At 30.2% G+C, this 16,501-nt stretch overlaps 1 protein-coding gene across 2 annotated transcripts in view; it reads left to right on the forward strand.

The window, feature by feature from the left end:
- The window catches only part of LOC129908772 (mannosyl-oligosaccharide alpha-1,2-mannosidase IA), a 235,158-nt gene that overhangs the window by 60,082 nt on the left and 158,575 nt on the right, over window positions 1-16,501 (forward strand). Inside the window, exon 1 of one of the 2 annotated variants that reach the window (XM_055985531.1) lies at window positions 15,237-15,923. The exons of the other annotated variant lie outside the window; for it this stretch is intronic. Coding sequence (XP_055841506.1) covers window positions 15,288-15,923 — 636 coding nt within the window. The 5' untranslated portion in view covers window positions 15,237-15,287. Of the gene's footprint in view, window positions 1-15,236; window positions 15,924-16,501 lie in introns of those variants that run through there. 2 annotated transcript variants of the gene reach the window in all.

Raw genomic sequence — 16,501 nt, forward strand, 5'->3', positions numbered from 1 at the left:
GAAATAAAAAAAAACCTTTCCGGTGAAAAACAAAAAAACGTCAAAAAAAACGTCCCTCATCTATCTTCTGCTGACCGGCCCCATCTATCTAGCATAAAGGTGATAAGTATTGCTTTTTTTTGTAATTTCAAAAAAGTTTAATGGCGTTTTTTTATGTCACCCAACCTGTCAAATGAACCTGATTTCCTTTAACATAACAACAACACTCCAACACTGGTGTCATTAAAAAAAAAAAAAACAGAAACAAACCCTTACTTTGAAGTAATTATAACGCATCCCTGGTGATAACCAGATTATATATATGTAAAAAAAAGTAACCCTTTTTTATATCCGCGTGTCGGTCACGGCTTAAAAAAATAAACAACAAAAAAATAAAAAGACTAACCTTATCCGTGCTCAACACCCAATGCTCGTTAAAGTGTCCTCAAAAATTTTGTTTTGCCACTTTTTTGTGTTTTGTCCATATCATCATCACCGTGTCGTCGTCATTCGTTCCTAGTCGACATCGTAGTTCACCTTGATAATGATGGTGATGATGAATAATCATAAAGTTTCTATTCACTATAAAACTGATGGGTAGTGCACATCACTTTAGTATTATACACCTTAGTATTCCCTTCCTCATTAACCCTATCAGCTTTTCTACTATAAACATAGAACAACCACAACGACGACATGAATTCCTAGTTGTAAATCCCAACAAAGCATAATTTACGCAGCTACCAAAACCAGTAGGATGTATACATAACATTTTGTATAAACATAGATATCATTATAGCACAACAGAGAGCCCAGCCAGAGGCCACAAGGCAACCTCAGTAGAAGCTTTATAGTAGAAGCCTATATACAAACATATTTATGTATGTATGTTTTCAGTTCTTAATTAGGATGGATGCATAGTACTAAAAGCTACCGCAGCAGGAATGATGCTGCAAATACTTTGTTTTTTTTTTATTTTACTCTGTGTTATTTATTTGTCTTTTTTTTCTAAGATTTAATTATGACAGCAAAACATATCCTTGTTCTTCCTTTTTAACTACTACTGCCCATCGACGCCACAAGGCTGGCTGACCTTGCATCATTATCGATAGACAGTGAGGTGGAGAAGAATGTATCTTTTCGTTTGAAGAAAGAGATATCATTCCAAAGTTCTTAAAGGTTTCAAGGCTGTAATTTACTTAGAGCTGTTACAGTTTTAACCAGATACAAGACTTTGACATTATTTTTATTTTAATAAATTTTAACATTGCAAAGTGTTTAACTTAAGAATATAATGTTCTATTAAGACTGCTATGCAACACGAATCCGTTACTGAATCAATATGATTTCGTGTAAAATTCACAATGCTCCTTGTGAAATCTACATGAATCTTTGTCAAATTGATGTTATTGATCTTGTTGATTTTATTTTTTTTAACATCCAATAAAATAACATGATGTGTTGTAAAATTGAAAGTATATAACGTGAATTCTACATGAACATTTGTTAAATTAATACACTTGTTCATGTTAAAATTAAAAGTCAATTAACTGCCATTAACTGTCTACTATTAAATTAAATCGCTAATGTTTTAAAACAACATGACTCCTATTTATATCACGGGGTCAAAGTTCAATACCAACATTGATAAAGTAAAAAATTTAGTAAATGGATGGTTTTAATAAACTTCGTTGTAATTCTGATGGAAGTAAGCAATGCGTGGTGGTAAACGGACACTCTTGTAACTTCTTTGATGTTTTAACTGGAGTTCCACAGGAGTTTTAATTTACAATTTGTTTTTAAATATTGTCTGATTCATGCAGCTCATTATAATATACAGCTTCTGAAAGCAAAGTGATCCCATTACATTAATGAATGAGAATCTTTTCCCTCTTTGATGTTTGTCTGAAGACAGCCACCTCTGTCTAAATCCTGTCAAGTAGAAAGTTCTTTATATATTCCAAAAAATTGTTGATCTATGTATCTTTTCAAGGTACACATTATTTAATTGAAATTTCCTAATAGTTTAGTGGCTCTCAATACTTTATAAAACTTAAGTCCTACCTTTTAAGCGATTTTGAAATAAATAAATATAAAATATTATAATTCCTGAACTCCAGAAAAAATTAAATTAACCCAAATAAATGAATACTAATTTTTTCTTCAATTAAAGCACTTGTGCTGGTCACTAGTCTATAGTTAACCTTTTCTGTTACGAAGATTCTATCAGCCGGCTTTTAAACTAAGCTAGAATCAAGAAAAATGTCGCCATTCCGAAATATAAATTTCCTATGTTTTCCTATCAATTTTTTTGATAGTGTTTATTTTTTCATATCGGATTTTTAATGTCAATATTTTTTCTTATATCGATATTTTGTATGCCTTTATTTTTTTTCCATCGACTTTTTTATTGTATCCTTATTTTTACTTGGATTCGTAAAAAAAATCGAACTCGAGATAACAATTTTACATGACATTACGATGATGGAGAATGCCAAAAAAGTGGGTCCGGCAATTCTGTCTGTCTGTCTGTCTGTATATACCTCGAGCTACAGCCTAAACGAGAGAAGTGATTTTCTTCAAACTTGGTAGTTAGCAGTTTTTGGTGATTCCCTACAGGGGAAATTGAAATTTTTTTTTATGACCAAAACTAACGGTACCTGCCATATAACGGAAATATAAAAGTTAATATTGTTCAAAAACAGCTCTAACGATTTTGATTAAAATTTTTGTGTGTACTATTTCACATAAGAGCCAACTTTTGAAATAAAAATAATATTTTTCGTTATTAACGGTACCTGCCATAGAACGGTTTTTTTGGTTTTTGAATATCTCGTACAAGATTAACCCGATTTCAACGAAAATTTTTATACAAAAGTGTTTAGGTAAAGGTAATATTAAAATTTTAGAAAATTTTCAAAAAAATAATTTTTGGATTTTTAATAAATATTTCAAAATTTTTTTTTGAAAAATCAATTTTTTATGTAAATTAATTATTTCTTCAAAATGGCATACCAACTTTTTTTTTGAAAAACGTTAGAAATTTTTTATATATAAAAAATTATTAAAAAAAAAAACGACTCTAACGATTATCGAAATTTTTTTTCTAAAAATACCTGTTTATATAAGTAATAAAATGGCATACTTCGTTTTTTGTAAAACCTAATTTAAAACGGTGTTTAAATATGAAATTTCTTAAAAATATCAAATTTTAAAATTTTCCTAATTTTCTTGAATAAAAAGCTTTCAGATAAGAGTTACTTTTAGCATAAGAGCAAGTACGTGCGACCCCAGTCGTGCATTTTATTTTTATTATATCGATTTTTATCTTATATTAGTATTTTTCGTATATCAATATTTTTTCTTATATTTTCTAATAACGATATGTTTTCCTGATACCGATATATTTTTCTAATATCTACCTATATTTGTCTGATAACGATATATTTTTCTGATAACGATTTTTCTGATATCGATATTTTTTCTTATGTCTATATTTTATTTTTGTCGATATTTTTTATTGTATCCTTATTTTTTTTTTTATAAAATCATAAAATATAAAATAAAATATCTTATATTAGTTTTTTTTCTTTTATCGATATTATTATTATTATTATTTATTAAGAGCACATAAATGTACAGATAATAATACAGGTAATACAGCGATAGCTACCAAGGCTTATACATATTGATATTTTTTGTGTATCGACATTTTTTTCTCAATCGATGGGTGTATTTGTTTCTAACATCGTTCTTTTTCAACTTCGATGTTTTTCAAAATATCGATATATTTTCCAGTATACCCATATTTTTTGATTAAATAGCGATAAGAAATCTTTTTCATTTTTTATCAAAATTAAGTTCTATATCTCTCCATATGATTCTGTTCACGCAAAGTAAATATCAACTGAAAGAAGCAAAGAACTAATAGATACCTATTAATTTTGCACATCACTGTACCTATCTGAATTTCCTAAACGGAATCGCTTTAGCTTATTCCCCCCCATATATTGCAGAGTATTCATCAGAAACGGAAGTCGTATATGTATGGGTTTTTGTTTTGGTTCATTTTAATGACAAACACACAGCATGCAAGCAAGATTTGATAAAACTGAAATGGGGATATAATACGAAGGAACCTCAACTAAAACATAGAGAGGCACCAAACTAATCAGATAATCTTGACACGTTCGATAGACAGTATTCCTTGCTTGTACTTGTACTCGTACATCGATGCATTTTTGCAACAAAAAAAAAAAAACAACAACTGCTTCAATCAGATGGAATCGGTTCTGTTTCGGATGCGGATTCGGATTTGAATTCAGATAGAAATATAGGCAATTTCACTTGCAAATTGCAACTGCAACAGCAATATTGCATGATTTCACGTATGATTATCGCACATATGAAATTTGACAAATTGCAAATTGCTGTTGGATAGTTAAATAGACAATGGGTACCGTTTTCATTTTCATACATCTATTTATTTGTTGTACGAGTCGAGTGTAGCTGGTTATTATAGATCGTTGCACATCAGCAGCGACAGCGGCATAACAAAGACTCGATGACATTTTTGAGCAGCAGAACAAGCATCAGAGTGATGATAGGATGGTGACGGCGGGCATGCGGCATAAAAATGACAATGTGTTGAACGTGATTTGAAAGCCGGAAATAAAAATTTACTCTCGAGTACAATATTGTCGGTTAGGGTGATGTTTCTTCATGTTACTTACAACTGCTAACTGACTGACTGACTGGTTGGTGCCTCCTTTTTTTGTTGTTTCTTGTTTTTGATTGTTTTTTCTGCTCTGCGAAACAATGATAGAGATCAGTGCTAGTTACGTTTGTTAGTAGAAGTTCTCTGAGAGAAAAAAAAGCAAAAAATATATGAAAAAATGGTGATGTTGAAAGTTGTGTAAGAAAAACGAAAAAAATACAACTAAAAGTGATTACATCCTCTTCTTAATGGTTTGACTCTGTGATTGTGGAGAGAAAAAAAACTTTTTAAAGATTGTTTTTGAAGTGTTTGGGGGAAAAGTTTACAAGTCGCCCCATAGCTGAAAGGTTTACTTGTATTTGAGTTTATTTTTTTCTGTACGTAAAACTCGAGATATTATGCTTTTTCGTGATAGATAAAAAAAAATAACTTGGATTTTCATACAATTTTGAATGGCTTCCTTTAGCGTAAGTGGATGAAATGAGCATTTCTTAAAAAAAACTTAACAGTTTAGTTTTTTTTTTCTTAAATTCCTTAAATTTCCTGGAATAGTGAATGGAAGTTAGAGATTAAATAAAATAGGTACTTCTTGTATATGGAGTGTAAATCTCATATATGTTGAAGAGTTCTAAGCTCTTCTTTTCGTTATTTCAGAGTCAGAATAGAACATATCGGCGGGCGATCTCATACCAAAAACACATCACAAGCCTGCTTCGAAAAGTTTAATTGATTAGTACAAAGGTTTTAGATTTATAAAGATCGCGAAGTTCGCTTGTGAGTCATGCGGCCTCCTCTAGTTCTCAGAGTCATCGAGTTCGGTTCCGTGAGGTTAACTTCAGATTTACACTTGCGTAGATTCCTTCTTCAATCTTTTACAAAACGTGCTTTTCAGATTACCCACTATAATTTTCTCTTAAACGATTGAACTTTGAACTGATTATTGCTCATTTTTTTTTTATTTATCCTCATATATCGTAGTTTTTTATAGATAAATATATATTTGAAGGTGATAATTATTCGCATTTATATTGATTGAAGCCACACACTCTTTATTCATCATAAACGTATCAAAGTTGTTAAGACATGCAAAGCCTTTCAAAGGTTTTTATTTCCTATTAAAAAGAAATTACTTTTGCAAAGTTGTTAATTATTTATAATTCCATTCGCATGTGCATTATGAACAGAAAATTTAATGACAGTAATTGGTTAACTAACAAAAGAAAACAAAATATATATAATATGAAATAAAATGAAATAAATTAAAAATCGTGTGTGGTATAAATCACAGTTGAATTATTTTGAAAAACCTGCCAGATCAATCAAAATTAATTTAAAGTTCAACTTTGTCAAAAGAATTTTGTATTGCTAATTTGTGCGAATCATTTGGAAATAAAAATATGTACAACAAAAAACAAAATTTTACTTAAAAATTGCTTTATTCTGAATTTGAATTTAAATTGCTAATAAAGTAGTTCAATTTTGTGTGTGCTGTCAATGGAAATTAAATAATTTTAAAAATTAGCCATGTGTCCAGCTTAATCAATTTCACACCAAAATATAATTATCTGTTGCAAAATAAAAAAGAAAAGAGAAAAAAAAAACAGATTAACAATTTTACTGTCAATTTTAAATGAAACTTAAACTTAAATAAGCAACACATTTAATAGCTTGTTTTTTATCATTAAATAGTTTTTTATGTAGGTACCTAGGTATTCTTTGTTCATTGTGTAAAAGGTAAATTATGACAACTACTGTCAGCGACTAGTTTTTTTTCTTTCAAACTGATTTATGGTAAATTTAATTGTGTATGGTGTTTAGACATTATTGGCTTTTAAAACGTAAACATCAAATGCAAAAATTGAAGAAATGAAAATGTGTTGATCCAATATAATATACACTTTTATATTTTCATATGTTTGAAATCTTTTACCAAGTGACGAATTATGTTTGAAAATTTTGAACATGGATTTGTGATAAGACAAAAACTTATAAAAGAAATCCTGAGTTAAGTCCAAGATCTGTTAAAAAAAAAGAGTTAGTTCTTATATCATTTCAAACAGGCTTTCTTTCTTTTGACCTCGTCATAAATTACTCAAAGTCAAGTGTCGAAAATATCGTTTTTTTTTTCAAATATAAAATCTAAACGGTTAACGCTATCGAAAATTTTCAAAAAAAATATTTTTTTTTTCAAACTTTTTTTCCTCTGACTGTTAAGAAGGTATCGTTATTAAAAAAATTAAATTTTCGTAAATATAAATGTTTAACTCATAAACCGACAGTTTTAATGAAAATACACTCATACAAAATTATTGGAGCTGCTCGTTATTCTTGAATAAATTTTAGATCGGCTTAATTTTGGAGAGAAATTTGTAATAGCACCTATGAACTTAAATTTAGCTCGATCTGCATACTAGGCTTAACTCTTAAGCACCGAAATTTTTAACAAATATTTTATGCTCACTTTATATACCTAGATTTCTGTTTTACAGCTTTGGTGTAGAACTTTTTGAAAGATGGAATTGTTTTGACAAAAACAGGAGAGAAGAAAAAGTTATAAAGTTTAAATGAGGAATTTTCCTTTACAAAAAGTGATTTTAGACAATAAGTAAGAAATTTTGATCGGAAGGTGGAAGCGATACAACAAAAACTGCTTATTTTTAAGACTTTTTTTCCCTTTTAAAATAAGTCTGGAAAAGTATAATTGAATTTTTAAAGTCGTTATATTGTCTTCTTATTTTACTTTGCGCAAACGCAAAGTTTTTATTCTACTTTTAGCTAACCTTCAAAATGTTTAACTTTTTGTTTGGACAACGTCTAATATTTATATCTACTGATTTGAACAAACCTAGATAATAAATTTCTACCCGTTTTTAAGATATAAACTAATACACAAAATTGGGCGTGGCAGGGCGCGTGAAAATTTCGTTTAATTTTGTAAAACATGTTTTTATTACATTAACAACATCTTTGTTCGTGCATTAGGTTAAAATAGTTTTGGAAAATTGGTTTTTGGCCCAGTGCTTGGATTGTATGGCGTTGCATATAAATCGCTGGTCGTCGTCGGCCTTCCAATCGTTAGGTACTCGCTTAACCTTGCGAACTGTATAGGTACTTAAACTTATCTCAAATTTCAAATAAAGTGGAGTTAACAGGTTTTCACTCTAAGGCGACAATAAATAACACTTTTTCATATCAGCAAAATTAAAGCGTTGAAAATATAGGTTTTTCGCATGAAACTCTTAAATTCTTACAACTTCTAATTAATATGAAGATCAAAAGTCGAAAAATGTTTTTTTTTCTGTTTTCTCATAGATGTATTTTTTTCTTTTCTCGTAAATGGGTAGTTGTCGAAAAAAATTACACCCATTCAACAGACAAAATTATTTCCATGTCAACTTTTCCAATACGAGCAATCAGTTTAAAGTTATTATGAGTTCAAAAGTTGTCAAATTTCAAAAACACCATTTTTCGGTTCTTATTTAGTTTAAAAGGTATCAAATTCAATAAGAAATGACATGTAGAATGCTGATAATTTAAATGTACAGTCTTTTAACTGCTTTTTTATATAACCAATCGCGAAATTAACATAAGTCAACATAAAAACAAATTTATTTTGACACTTGACTTAGAGAATACCCCCAAAGAAAGCACAACTGAGTGTGGTTACCTAAATTTTTCCTCCAGTTTTGTTTTTCATTTTGACTTCAAAAATTTTGCTTAATATATGCGAATGTATGCGCCAAGGTCTCTTTACACTTTTAGTCCAAGAAGAAAATTCAATTATTACAACAAAACACAAAGAACAACACACACTCTCACTGCACTTAAGTAATGCAAATTAATTATCCAATAAACTTTGACGTTCCTTTTTTTGCAAATAAAGAAAAGTACAAAGTCTTACAATGGTGAGCTGCAATTTTATATGCAATTCTTTGAGAATAATAAAATTATATCTGGTTACAAAAGCCAGCATAACCAACCACCTATCCAAGTACAATTTCCTTCCCCATTGCGAATTACACTTTCTTTTAATTAAATGAAAAACAAACGCAACAAAAGCGAATGTGTGCTGAGATTTACATAAAATTCTTTTGATAAGTCAAATATAAATAATTTAACAGTTTGCCCTACTTATAACTTGGTTAATTTATTTGTCATCTAAATAATTGTTCTTTATAGTAGTTCAGCAAAGTTGGAGTTAAAACAAAAGGTGACTCTTTTGTTTGTAGTTTGTGGTTAGATCGAAAACAATGCAATGAAGATGGTATAGAAATAGAATGATATCTGAAAAATTAATTAAGATTGACTTTTTTTCTCTGCAAGATATGTGGTTCGATTAAAAATAGTTTCTTCCTACTTGTTTTTTTTTTTCTTCTTTATTTTAAAAGTTTATTCTCTTTTGTTTTCATTATTCTTATTAAAAAGTTAAAGATTTGTAAAAAAAATCGAACTTTGAACTAAATCAATCATTTTAGCGAATGCTATTTATTGATTTGATTTATTGATATTTATGGAGTGTAAATATTGTTTAAAACAACTAACTACTTGATAAGTTTGAAGATTTTCTACCTACTTTTTAAATTCTTCAAAATTTTTAAGTACAACACTCGAAAACTACTTGTAATTTATCGATATTTTGTATGGATAGAAAAGAAAAAGACTGGAAACTTGGAGATTTGTTTCAATAATTTTTTTCGAGTCTTGAGTCCGTAAAGTTTTATAATTTCCAAAATAATGGGGACACTAGTCTTCAAGATGCTTTAGATTAGATACCAGATTCTATTGAACTCCCCCGTTTTTTGTCAGGACTCTGCTCTGTTCATCACTTATTATCAGTCAGACAAAATTGTTGGCGATAAGCAGCCCTGGCTAACTCCACTTTGAACTTCAAATTCAACAGATAATATTTATCCAAGGAAGACATGGAATTAGCAATAGTCTTATGAGGGATATCTCCTCTGCAAAAGCAAGCTATTGAAAGCCTTGTTGAACTCGATGAACAGTAGAAGTAGACAATTAGTTTTCAACTTACTGAATAATTAGTACAGGAAACTTCTCCCGATTTCCTTCTTGTTTAAGTGAAACAGAAATTACTCTAGAGTTTTTGCACTTGACCTTCACATTTTTAAAAGTTATCAGGGGTAGCGGTACGCAATCGGGAATTTGTTGCTTCAGGCAGATCAGCATCTGGTTGCGGATCCAATGCAACCGAAACGAAACGAAAACGAAACAGAATTGAAATTTTTAAATCGCGAAGATACATATTTCTGCAGCGTTCAAACTCAACTTTTTTTCTTATGACATGACTAAGCCGTTTAGGATAAATGGTATATGAAAGGGGAAAAAACAAATTGGGGGAAAGGAAGTGGGTGGGAGAAAAAGCGGGGTGGATTCCAAAAATCGTGGGTTTTTACGATTTCTGTGAAAAGTAGACATCCTTTCGAAAAAAACTTAAATACAAAAGTATACAACTTTTACTCAAACCATTATTTGGTTTTTTATTTTTATCTTTTTACAAAAACTTTGTTATGTTTTTAACCTTCTTTTACCTAAATGTTTTTTGAGCAAAATATTAATTTTTGGATTTTTGGAGAATTTAAATTGAAAAATTACCTATTTTTCAATCAAAAAAGCTACCGAACAAGTTTTTGGTTTTTGAAAAGTTTGGAATGCATTTATTTAGATTAAAACCTTTTATTTGAGAAAATATTGAGAAACAAGGAAAAAAGATAAAAAAGATTTTTAAGATCGATTTTTCCGTAAATGAAAGTAATACCTATTGGCAAGAAATATTTTTCCATAGAAACCAAATTATACTTTTATAATGCCTATTGACCTTCTTTATTTAAATCTAGCAAAATTTTTGAAATTTCGAATTTTGATCTTCCCAAAATCCTGAAATTAGGCTACTGAAAGCTGTTTTAGTCAGTAGTAGTCTATCTTTCCATGCGCTTCTAAGTGACTTTCCTGAGGCATCGTTATCACTTAATTTGCTAGATCCCAAAAATTGTGAAAATGGAAAATGTAGTACGAGAAGGTAGCAAAAAGGTTTAAAGTTCATCCTATATTCGTCTTCTTACTCTTCTATATTTCCAAGATACCTATTTACTCCAGTCAAAGCGTCATTTGACCTTGCGATGAGAGGCACTGTCTGTTTTTATTTCATGGATCGATAGGGGTATATTTAAAAGGCTTAAACCCAATTTCTCACCACCTGATCATTCTTTTTAGCGGAGTTATTCACAAAAATGCATTTTTTGGGATATTTTACTTCTAAGCTAATATCTTTGCTCCAGATTATCGTAGACCAAAAAATAAACATACATTCTCTTCCTTATAATATTTTCTATCGTTGTATGTAATTTCATTGTATTTGAGTGAGTAAATATAAAATGGCAGCCATTTAAAGTCAAATTCTTGTTGTTAAAAAACACATTTTTGTCATTATTTCGAAAAAAGCTTATATCATGATTGACATTTTTCTAACCTATTTTGTAGCCCTGTTCATGTCCTGCATTTCACAGAAAAAATGAGTTCTTTATCACCAAAGATGGCCGAGCTATTGATAAATGAACGCATGTAAAACCGGTGCGAAAACACCCAAAAATATCGTTTTTTGGGAATAACTCGACTTCAGAATGTCCTACGGCAAAAAATAAAGCAATGAATTGTTCGTTTCAACATTTTCTATCAATTTAGTGCACAATCTTTTTGTTGAAACAAATAAAAAATAAGTAATATTAAGTCAAAGTCGTTTTTTTGTTTAGCAAACTCTTGCCTTATTATTTTGCAAACGGTTTAAGTATTGGCTAAGAAAATAAAATATTATTGTAGTCCTTTTAATTATCTACAATTCAAAAAAAAATTTAGCTTTCTACGACCCACGGGAGCCGAGCTATTATAATTTTAAGAAAGCATTAATCCGTACGAAAATTCAAAAAAATTTCCCTTGTTTATGATTCGAATACTAGTTCTCAGTGAGAGGGGTTGTTTTCATTGTTTCTTGTTATAAGAGAATTTGTCTTATGTTTTTTCGTTGGTCATTTGGACCTTTTTTAAAAAATTAATTTCTCGGCTCGTGTGGGTCGTAGAGAGCTAAACTTTTTTTTAAATTGTAGATAATTTAAAGGACTAAAATAATATTTTATTTTCTTAGCCAATACTCCCACCGTTTGCAAAATAATAAGGCAAGAGTTTGCTAAACAAAAAAACGACTTTGACTTAATATTACTTATTTTTTATTTGTTTCAACAAAAAGATTGTGCACTAAATTGATAGAAAATGTTGAAACGAACAATTCATTGCTTTATTTTTTGCCGTAGGACATTCTGAAGTCGAGTTATTCCCAAAAAACGATATTTTTGGGTGTTTTCGCACCGGTTTTACATGCGTTCATTTATCAATAGCTCGGCCATCTTTGGTGATAAAGAACTCATTTTTTCTGTGAAATGCAGGACATGAACAGGGCTACAAAATAGGTTAGAAAAATGTCAATCATGATATAAGCTTTTTTCGAAATAATGACAAAAATGTGTTTTTTAACAACAAGAATTTGACTTTAAATGGCTGCCATTTTATATTTACTCACTCAAATACAATGAAATTACATACAACGATAGAAAATATTATAAGGAAGAGAATGTATGTTTATTTTTTGGTCTACGATAATCTGGAGCAAAGATATTAGCTTAGAAGTAAAATATCCCAAAAAATGCATTTTTGTGAATAACTCCGCTAAAAAGAATGATCAGGTGGTGAGAAATTGGGTTTAAGCCTTTTAAATATACCCCTATCGATCCATGAAATAAAAACAGACAGTGCCTCTCATCGCAAGGTGAGGCCCTTTTTTCCGACGCTTTGACTGGAGTAATTGCTTTTGAAAAAAAAAAAAGAAAATCGTAATTTATAAAATATTGATAGTAACATCATAAAACAACATAGAAAACTTGACTTCTTTTTCGTAAGTAAATCAAACAATCAGAAAAGACTAGATTTTTAAGTAGGTATCATTTTTATTGTTAACAGTATTTCTTTTTAAATTATAATTAAATCTTCTCTAAGAGATAAAATAAAATTATTGATTACATCAACACGTTTTTGAACTCAAAGGTGCTCCATAATACCTATACTTTATTTCTGTTGTCAAGAAAAATCAAATTGAAAATGACAAATGCCAGCACCAAAATATACCCTTTTTCATTTATTTGACATTTTTACTTACAGATAGTAATTTAACATTAAAAAAAAAAAAATGTGTTTTACAACATTTCCTCTTTTTATTTTTTATTTACTCTTTTCTTGACATTCTTATAACAACAATAGTCTCTTTTGTATAGTTAAGAATTTATTCAAATTCTATATTTACTTCATTGTGTGCCTTTATTTTTCTCGAAATGAAAACCTTTTTATAATTAAATCAATTCCTCCACTAAACAAACAATCGTACAATTGTTGGAGACAATACACAAAAAGAGGCCCATTACGTGGGACTCTCACAAAATATACCTACTTCGAAGGATTAAATTATTTACATCATGTTTCACTCAGTGATTTAAACAATTCTCTCTCGTAACCATGCAAAATAAAAAAAGGTCCATCAATCAAACCCTTTGACGAGAAATAAAAACAAAATACCTAAATTTATTGGCTTTCATTTTTTATTGACAATAATCCTTGGCAAATATTTCATTGTTTGTTTGTTTGTTTTTGTTTTATTTGTATAAATTAACCAACGAATGATGATGATGATGACATTATTTGTAGGTGGAAGGTATTATGTTTATCCACGTGTGTTGTCGAACATTATCCCTCAATTTTTTTTTATGTAGTAAATCATCCAGACCTTATTCCTAATTCAAATCCATATGCGACCTAATTCTTTTGCATATAAAACATAAAAAAAGTATATCTTACTCAATCCTGACTGCCACAAAATAACTTCCGGATTAAGTTACTCATCACTCGGAGCAGCCAGCATCATACAGATACACAAATTTTACAAATACAAAAAATTGCAAAGAATTTTCCACCCCAACACCACGACAACAAGGAGAAAGAAAAAACGCATGTGACAGCTTACTCAAACAGTAACCCCCCCCCCCCCCCCCCACCACAAACACATACAAACTGCTGTCAGTTGTTTTTTGGTTTCATTTTACGCATTCAACGCTGTCACATGCGGAATCAATTCATGTGCCGCAAAAGCCCTTGTTTCTATTCAAAATAAAAATACAAAAAATATCCTCCTTCTCCTTCTTCCACCAGGTAAAACGAGAATACAAAAAAAAAAAAAAAAAATAGAATATAAAAATAAATCTCCGTAATCAACTGACATTCATATCGTTTCGGTTTCATCTCTGAATTGTGTGTGTCGTCGTCTGACAACAACACCATTCACTCATTGCAAACCGACCTGCTAACAAACCAAATGTAGGGGAGAGTGGGGCCAAATGTAACACTTTTTTCTGAAATCGATGGTTCTCCTATAAATTTGAAAGTGGGTCAACCAGACCTTTTTTAAATTAAAGACCCATGTCTTAGCTCCAAGATCCCTCATAAAAATTTAGCAAAACATAACGGTAATGTTGAAAAATAAAGCTTCCAAAAAAAAAATCGTGTTGTTTCAACTTACCCCACATACGGGGCAAAGTGTAACACATACCGGGGTAGGTTGTACCAAGAACTAAAAATAAGAGAAAAATACCTTTATTTGTTTATATTTATTTATTTTTAATTAATAACAAGAAAAACAAACCTCAGTCATGAAATTATGGTGCGAATTTGTAAAAAGTGGAGCAAATCCAAGATTTCCAGAGAAAATTTGACAGTAGTCTTAAATAAAAGTTATTCGAATTCATAATTCGTTTTATAAGCTTTATGAATTCAAGTGGTGGTTCAAAAATGGGTTTCCAATTTCAAAATAAATACAAATTCAATTACAAGCATTCATATTCAGGGTTGTTAATTATATTAGGTAAACAATTTTTCAGTATAGGTAGGTTTTTACATGGTACAACTTGCCCCGGAAAAATGTTACAACTAGCCCCAGCATGAAATTTGGCACATAAAATCAATTTAAAAAAAAAGCGAAACTGATATAGACATAACATATACACGCAATTTGAGCCAAAACACAGTTGCATATAACAAAAAAACACTTAGCACTCTATCTTTTTCGGGTAAAGAGGTAGACCAAAAATAAAATTAAAAAAAAAAGTTACAAACATGCATTTTTTGGGCACCACTAGTGTAACTTCTCACCCTGTCGTCTAATCTTCATCTGAAGAAAATGTGCCGGTAGATATGCAAAAATTGAGCATTTTTCTCCTTTACGCGTTTCTTAATATTGAAAGGAACATCGCTTTTTTTAGCTGTTAATTCTTACCCCTGTTACATTTAGCCCCACTCTCCCCTACACATATCTGTATCCGTAGAAAAAAAAAGTGCTTAAGAAAAAATAAAAACCTTCAACAAGAAAAAAAAAAGTGCCTTCCATTATTTTGGATTTTGTGAAAAAAAAAACAAAAAAAACGACAAAAAAAATTTATAACATCTCTGCCTGCCGCAGGCAAACAAACGTCAACTCTCAACGATGTGCAGTACGAAATGTTGTCGTATGCCAACTCTGCTTGTCATTGGTATAACGATAACAATAGTCCTTGTCTTTATCACTGGCATCACTTTGACAAACAGTCTCAACATATCGAATATAATTAAGCTACGCGAAAAAGTTGCTAGCGATTCGGTGAGCGCTAGCGCCCATCACCATCAAGGCAGGGACTATAACAATTTGTTAGCGACAAATCATCCGAAAAATTTAAATCGCAATAAAATTGTTATCGAAATCGGTTTAAGGAATTACAGCGAATCGAGTGATGGGCCGATAAATGCGGTTGCCATTGGTGGCGGAAATGTCGATTCGATTGTGTTTAGCTCGAATGGTGTGTTGATAGCGGATGCTGCTGCTTCAGCGTCTTCGTCTTCGTCACCGACAACGACAACAATGTCGCCGCCATCATCATCAGTTAATGAAAGTACTATCACAACACAAAAAGCAATCGAAGAAGAAGAAGAAGAAGAAATTGATGGTGAAATTGTAGCGGCTGTCATGTCAAATAGCAATCAACAGAGATTTGACAGAATAAAAGCTGTGCGGAAAAATCTGTTGGATATATCGGATAGTAATCCAGCCATGATTGACTTTGAAAAGCGAGAAGTTGTTAAAAAGGTAAATTTTTATTTGTATGTATATTTTTTTGTTAACATTTGTATTTAGATGGTGGGTGTGAATTATTTGATGTTGTTTTGGTTTGTTTGTGGTATCACATGGAAATGTTTTGTTATTGACAAGAAGAAAACGATTTAAATATGTTTTTTTTTTTGTATCTATTTGCATATTTTAAAAGGAATTTAGAAAATGATTTATTTTTGATAGCTGTCAACAAAATGTGAAAAACGGATTGGCTAACATGTAGGTTGTCAAATATTGTAAAATGATTCGTTTTTCAAATAAGAGTGTAAACTAAAAGTATAAATATTTTTATATCGTTACTAGCAGGCCCATACGTGTATTATTTTGCATACTTTAGAAACATTTTCAATAAAAACCAAAATTAAGAACTAAAATTATTTAATTATATTTTATTTATTTAAGTTAGTTAGAAAAAATGTTACGCATACGCCACAGTGATCCGCAAATAGTTCGATTTTTAATTGAAGGTTCTGTTAAGTACTTTTCCCAAGACAAAGCTGAACAAACATAGTTCAGTTATCAAAATATTTTGAGGATTTCTTTGTTTTCTTAAT

The sequence above is a fragment of the Episyrphus balteatus genome, chromosome 2 (genome assembly GCF_945859705.1).
Source record: "Episyrphus balteatus chromosome 2, idEpiBalt1.1, whole genome shotgun sequence".
In the NCBI taxonomy this organism is placed as follows: domain Eukaryota; kingdom Metazoa; phylum Arthropoda; class Insecta; order Diptera; family Syrphidae; genus Episyrphus; species Episyrphus balteatus.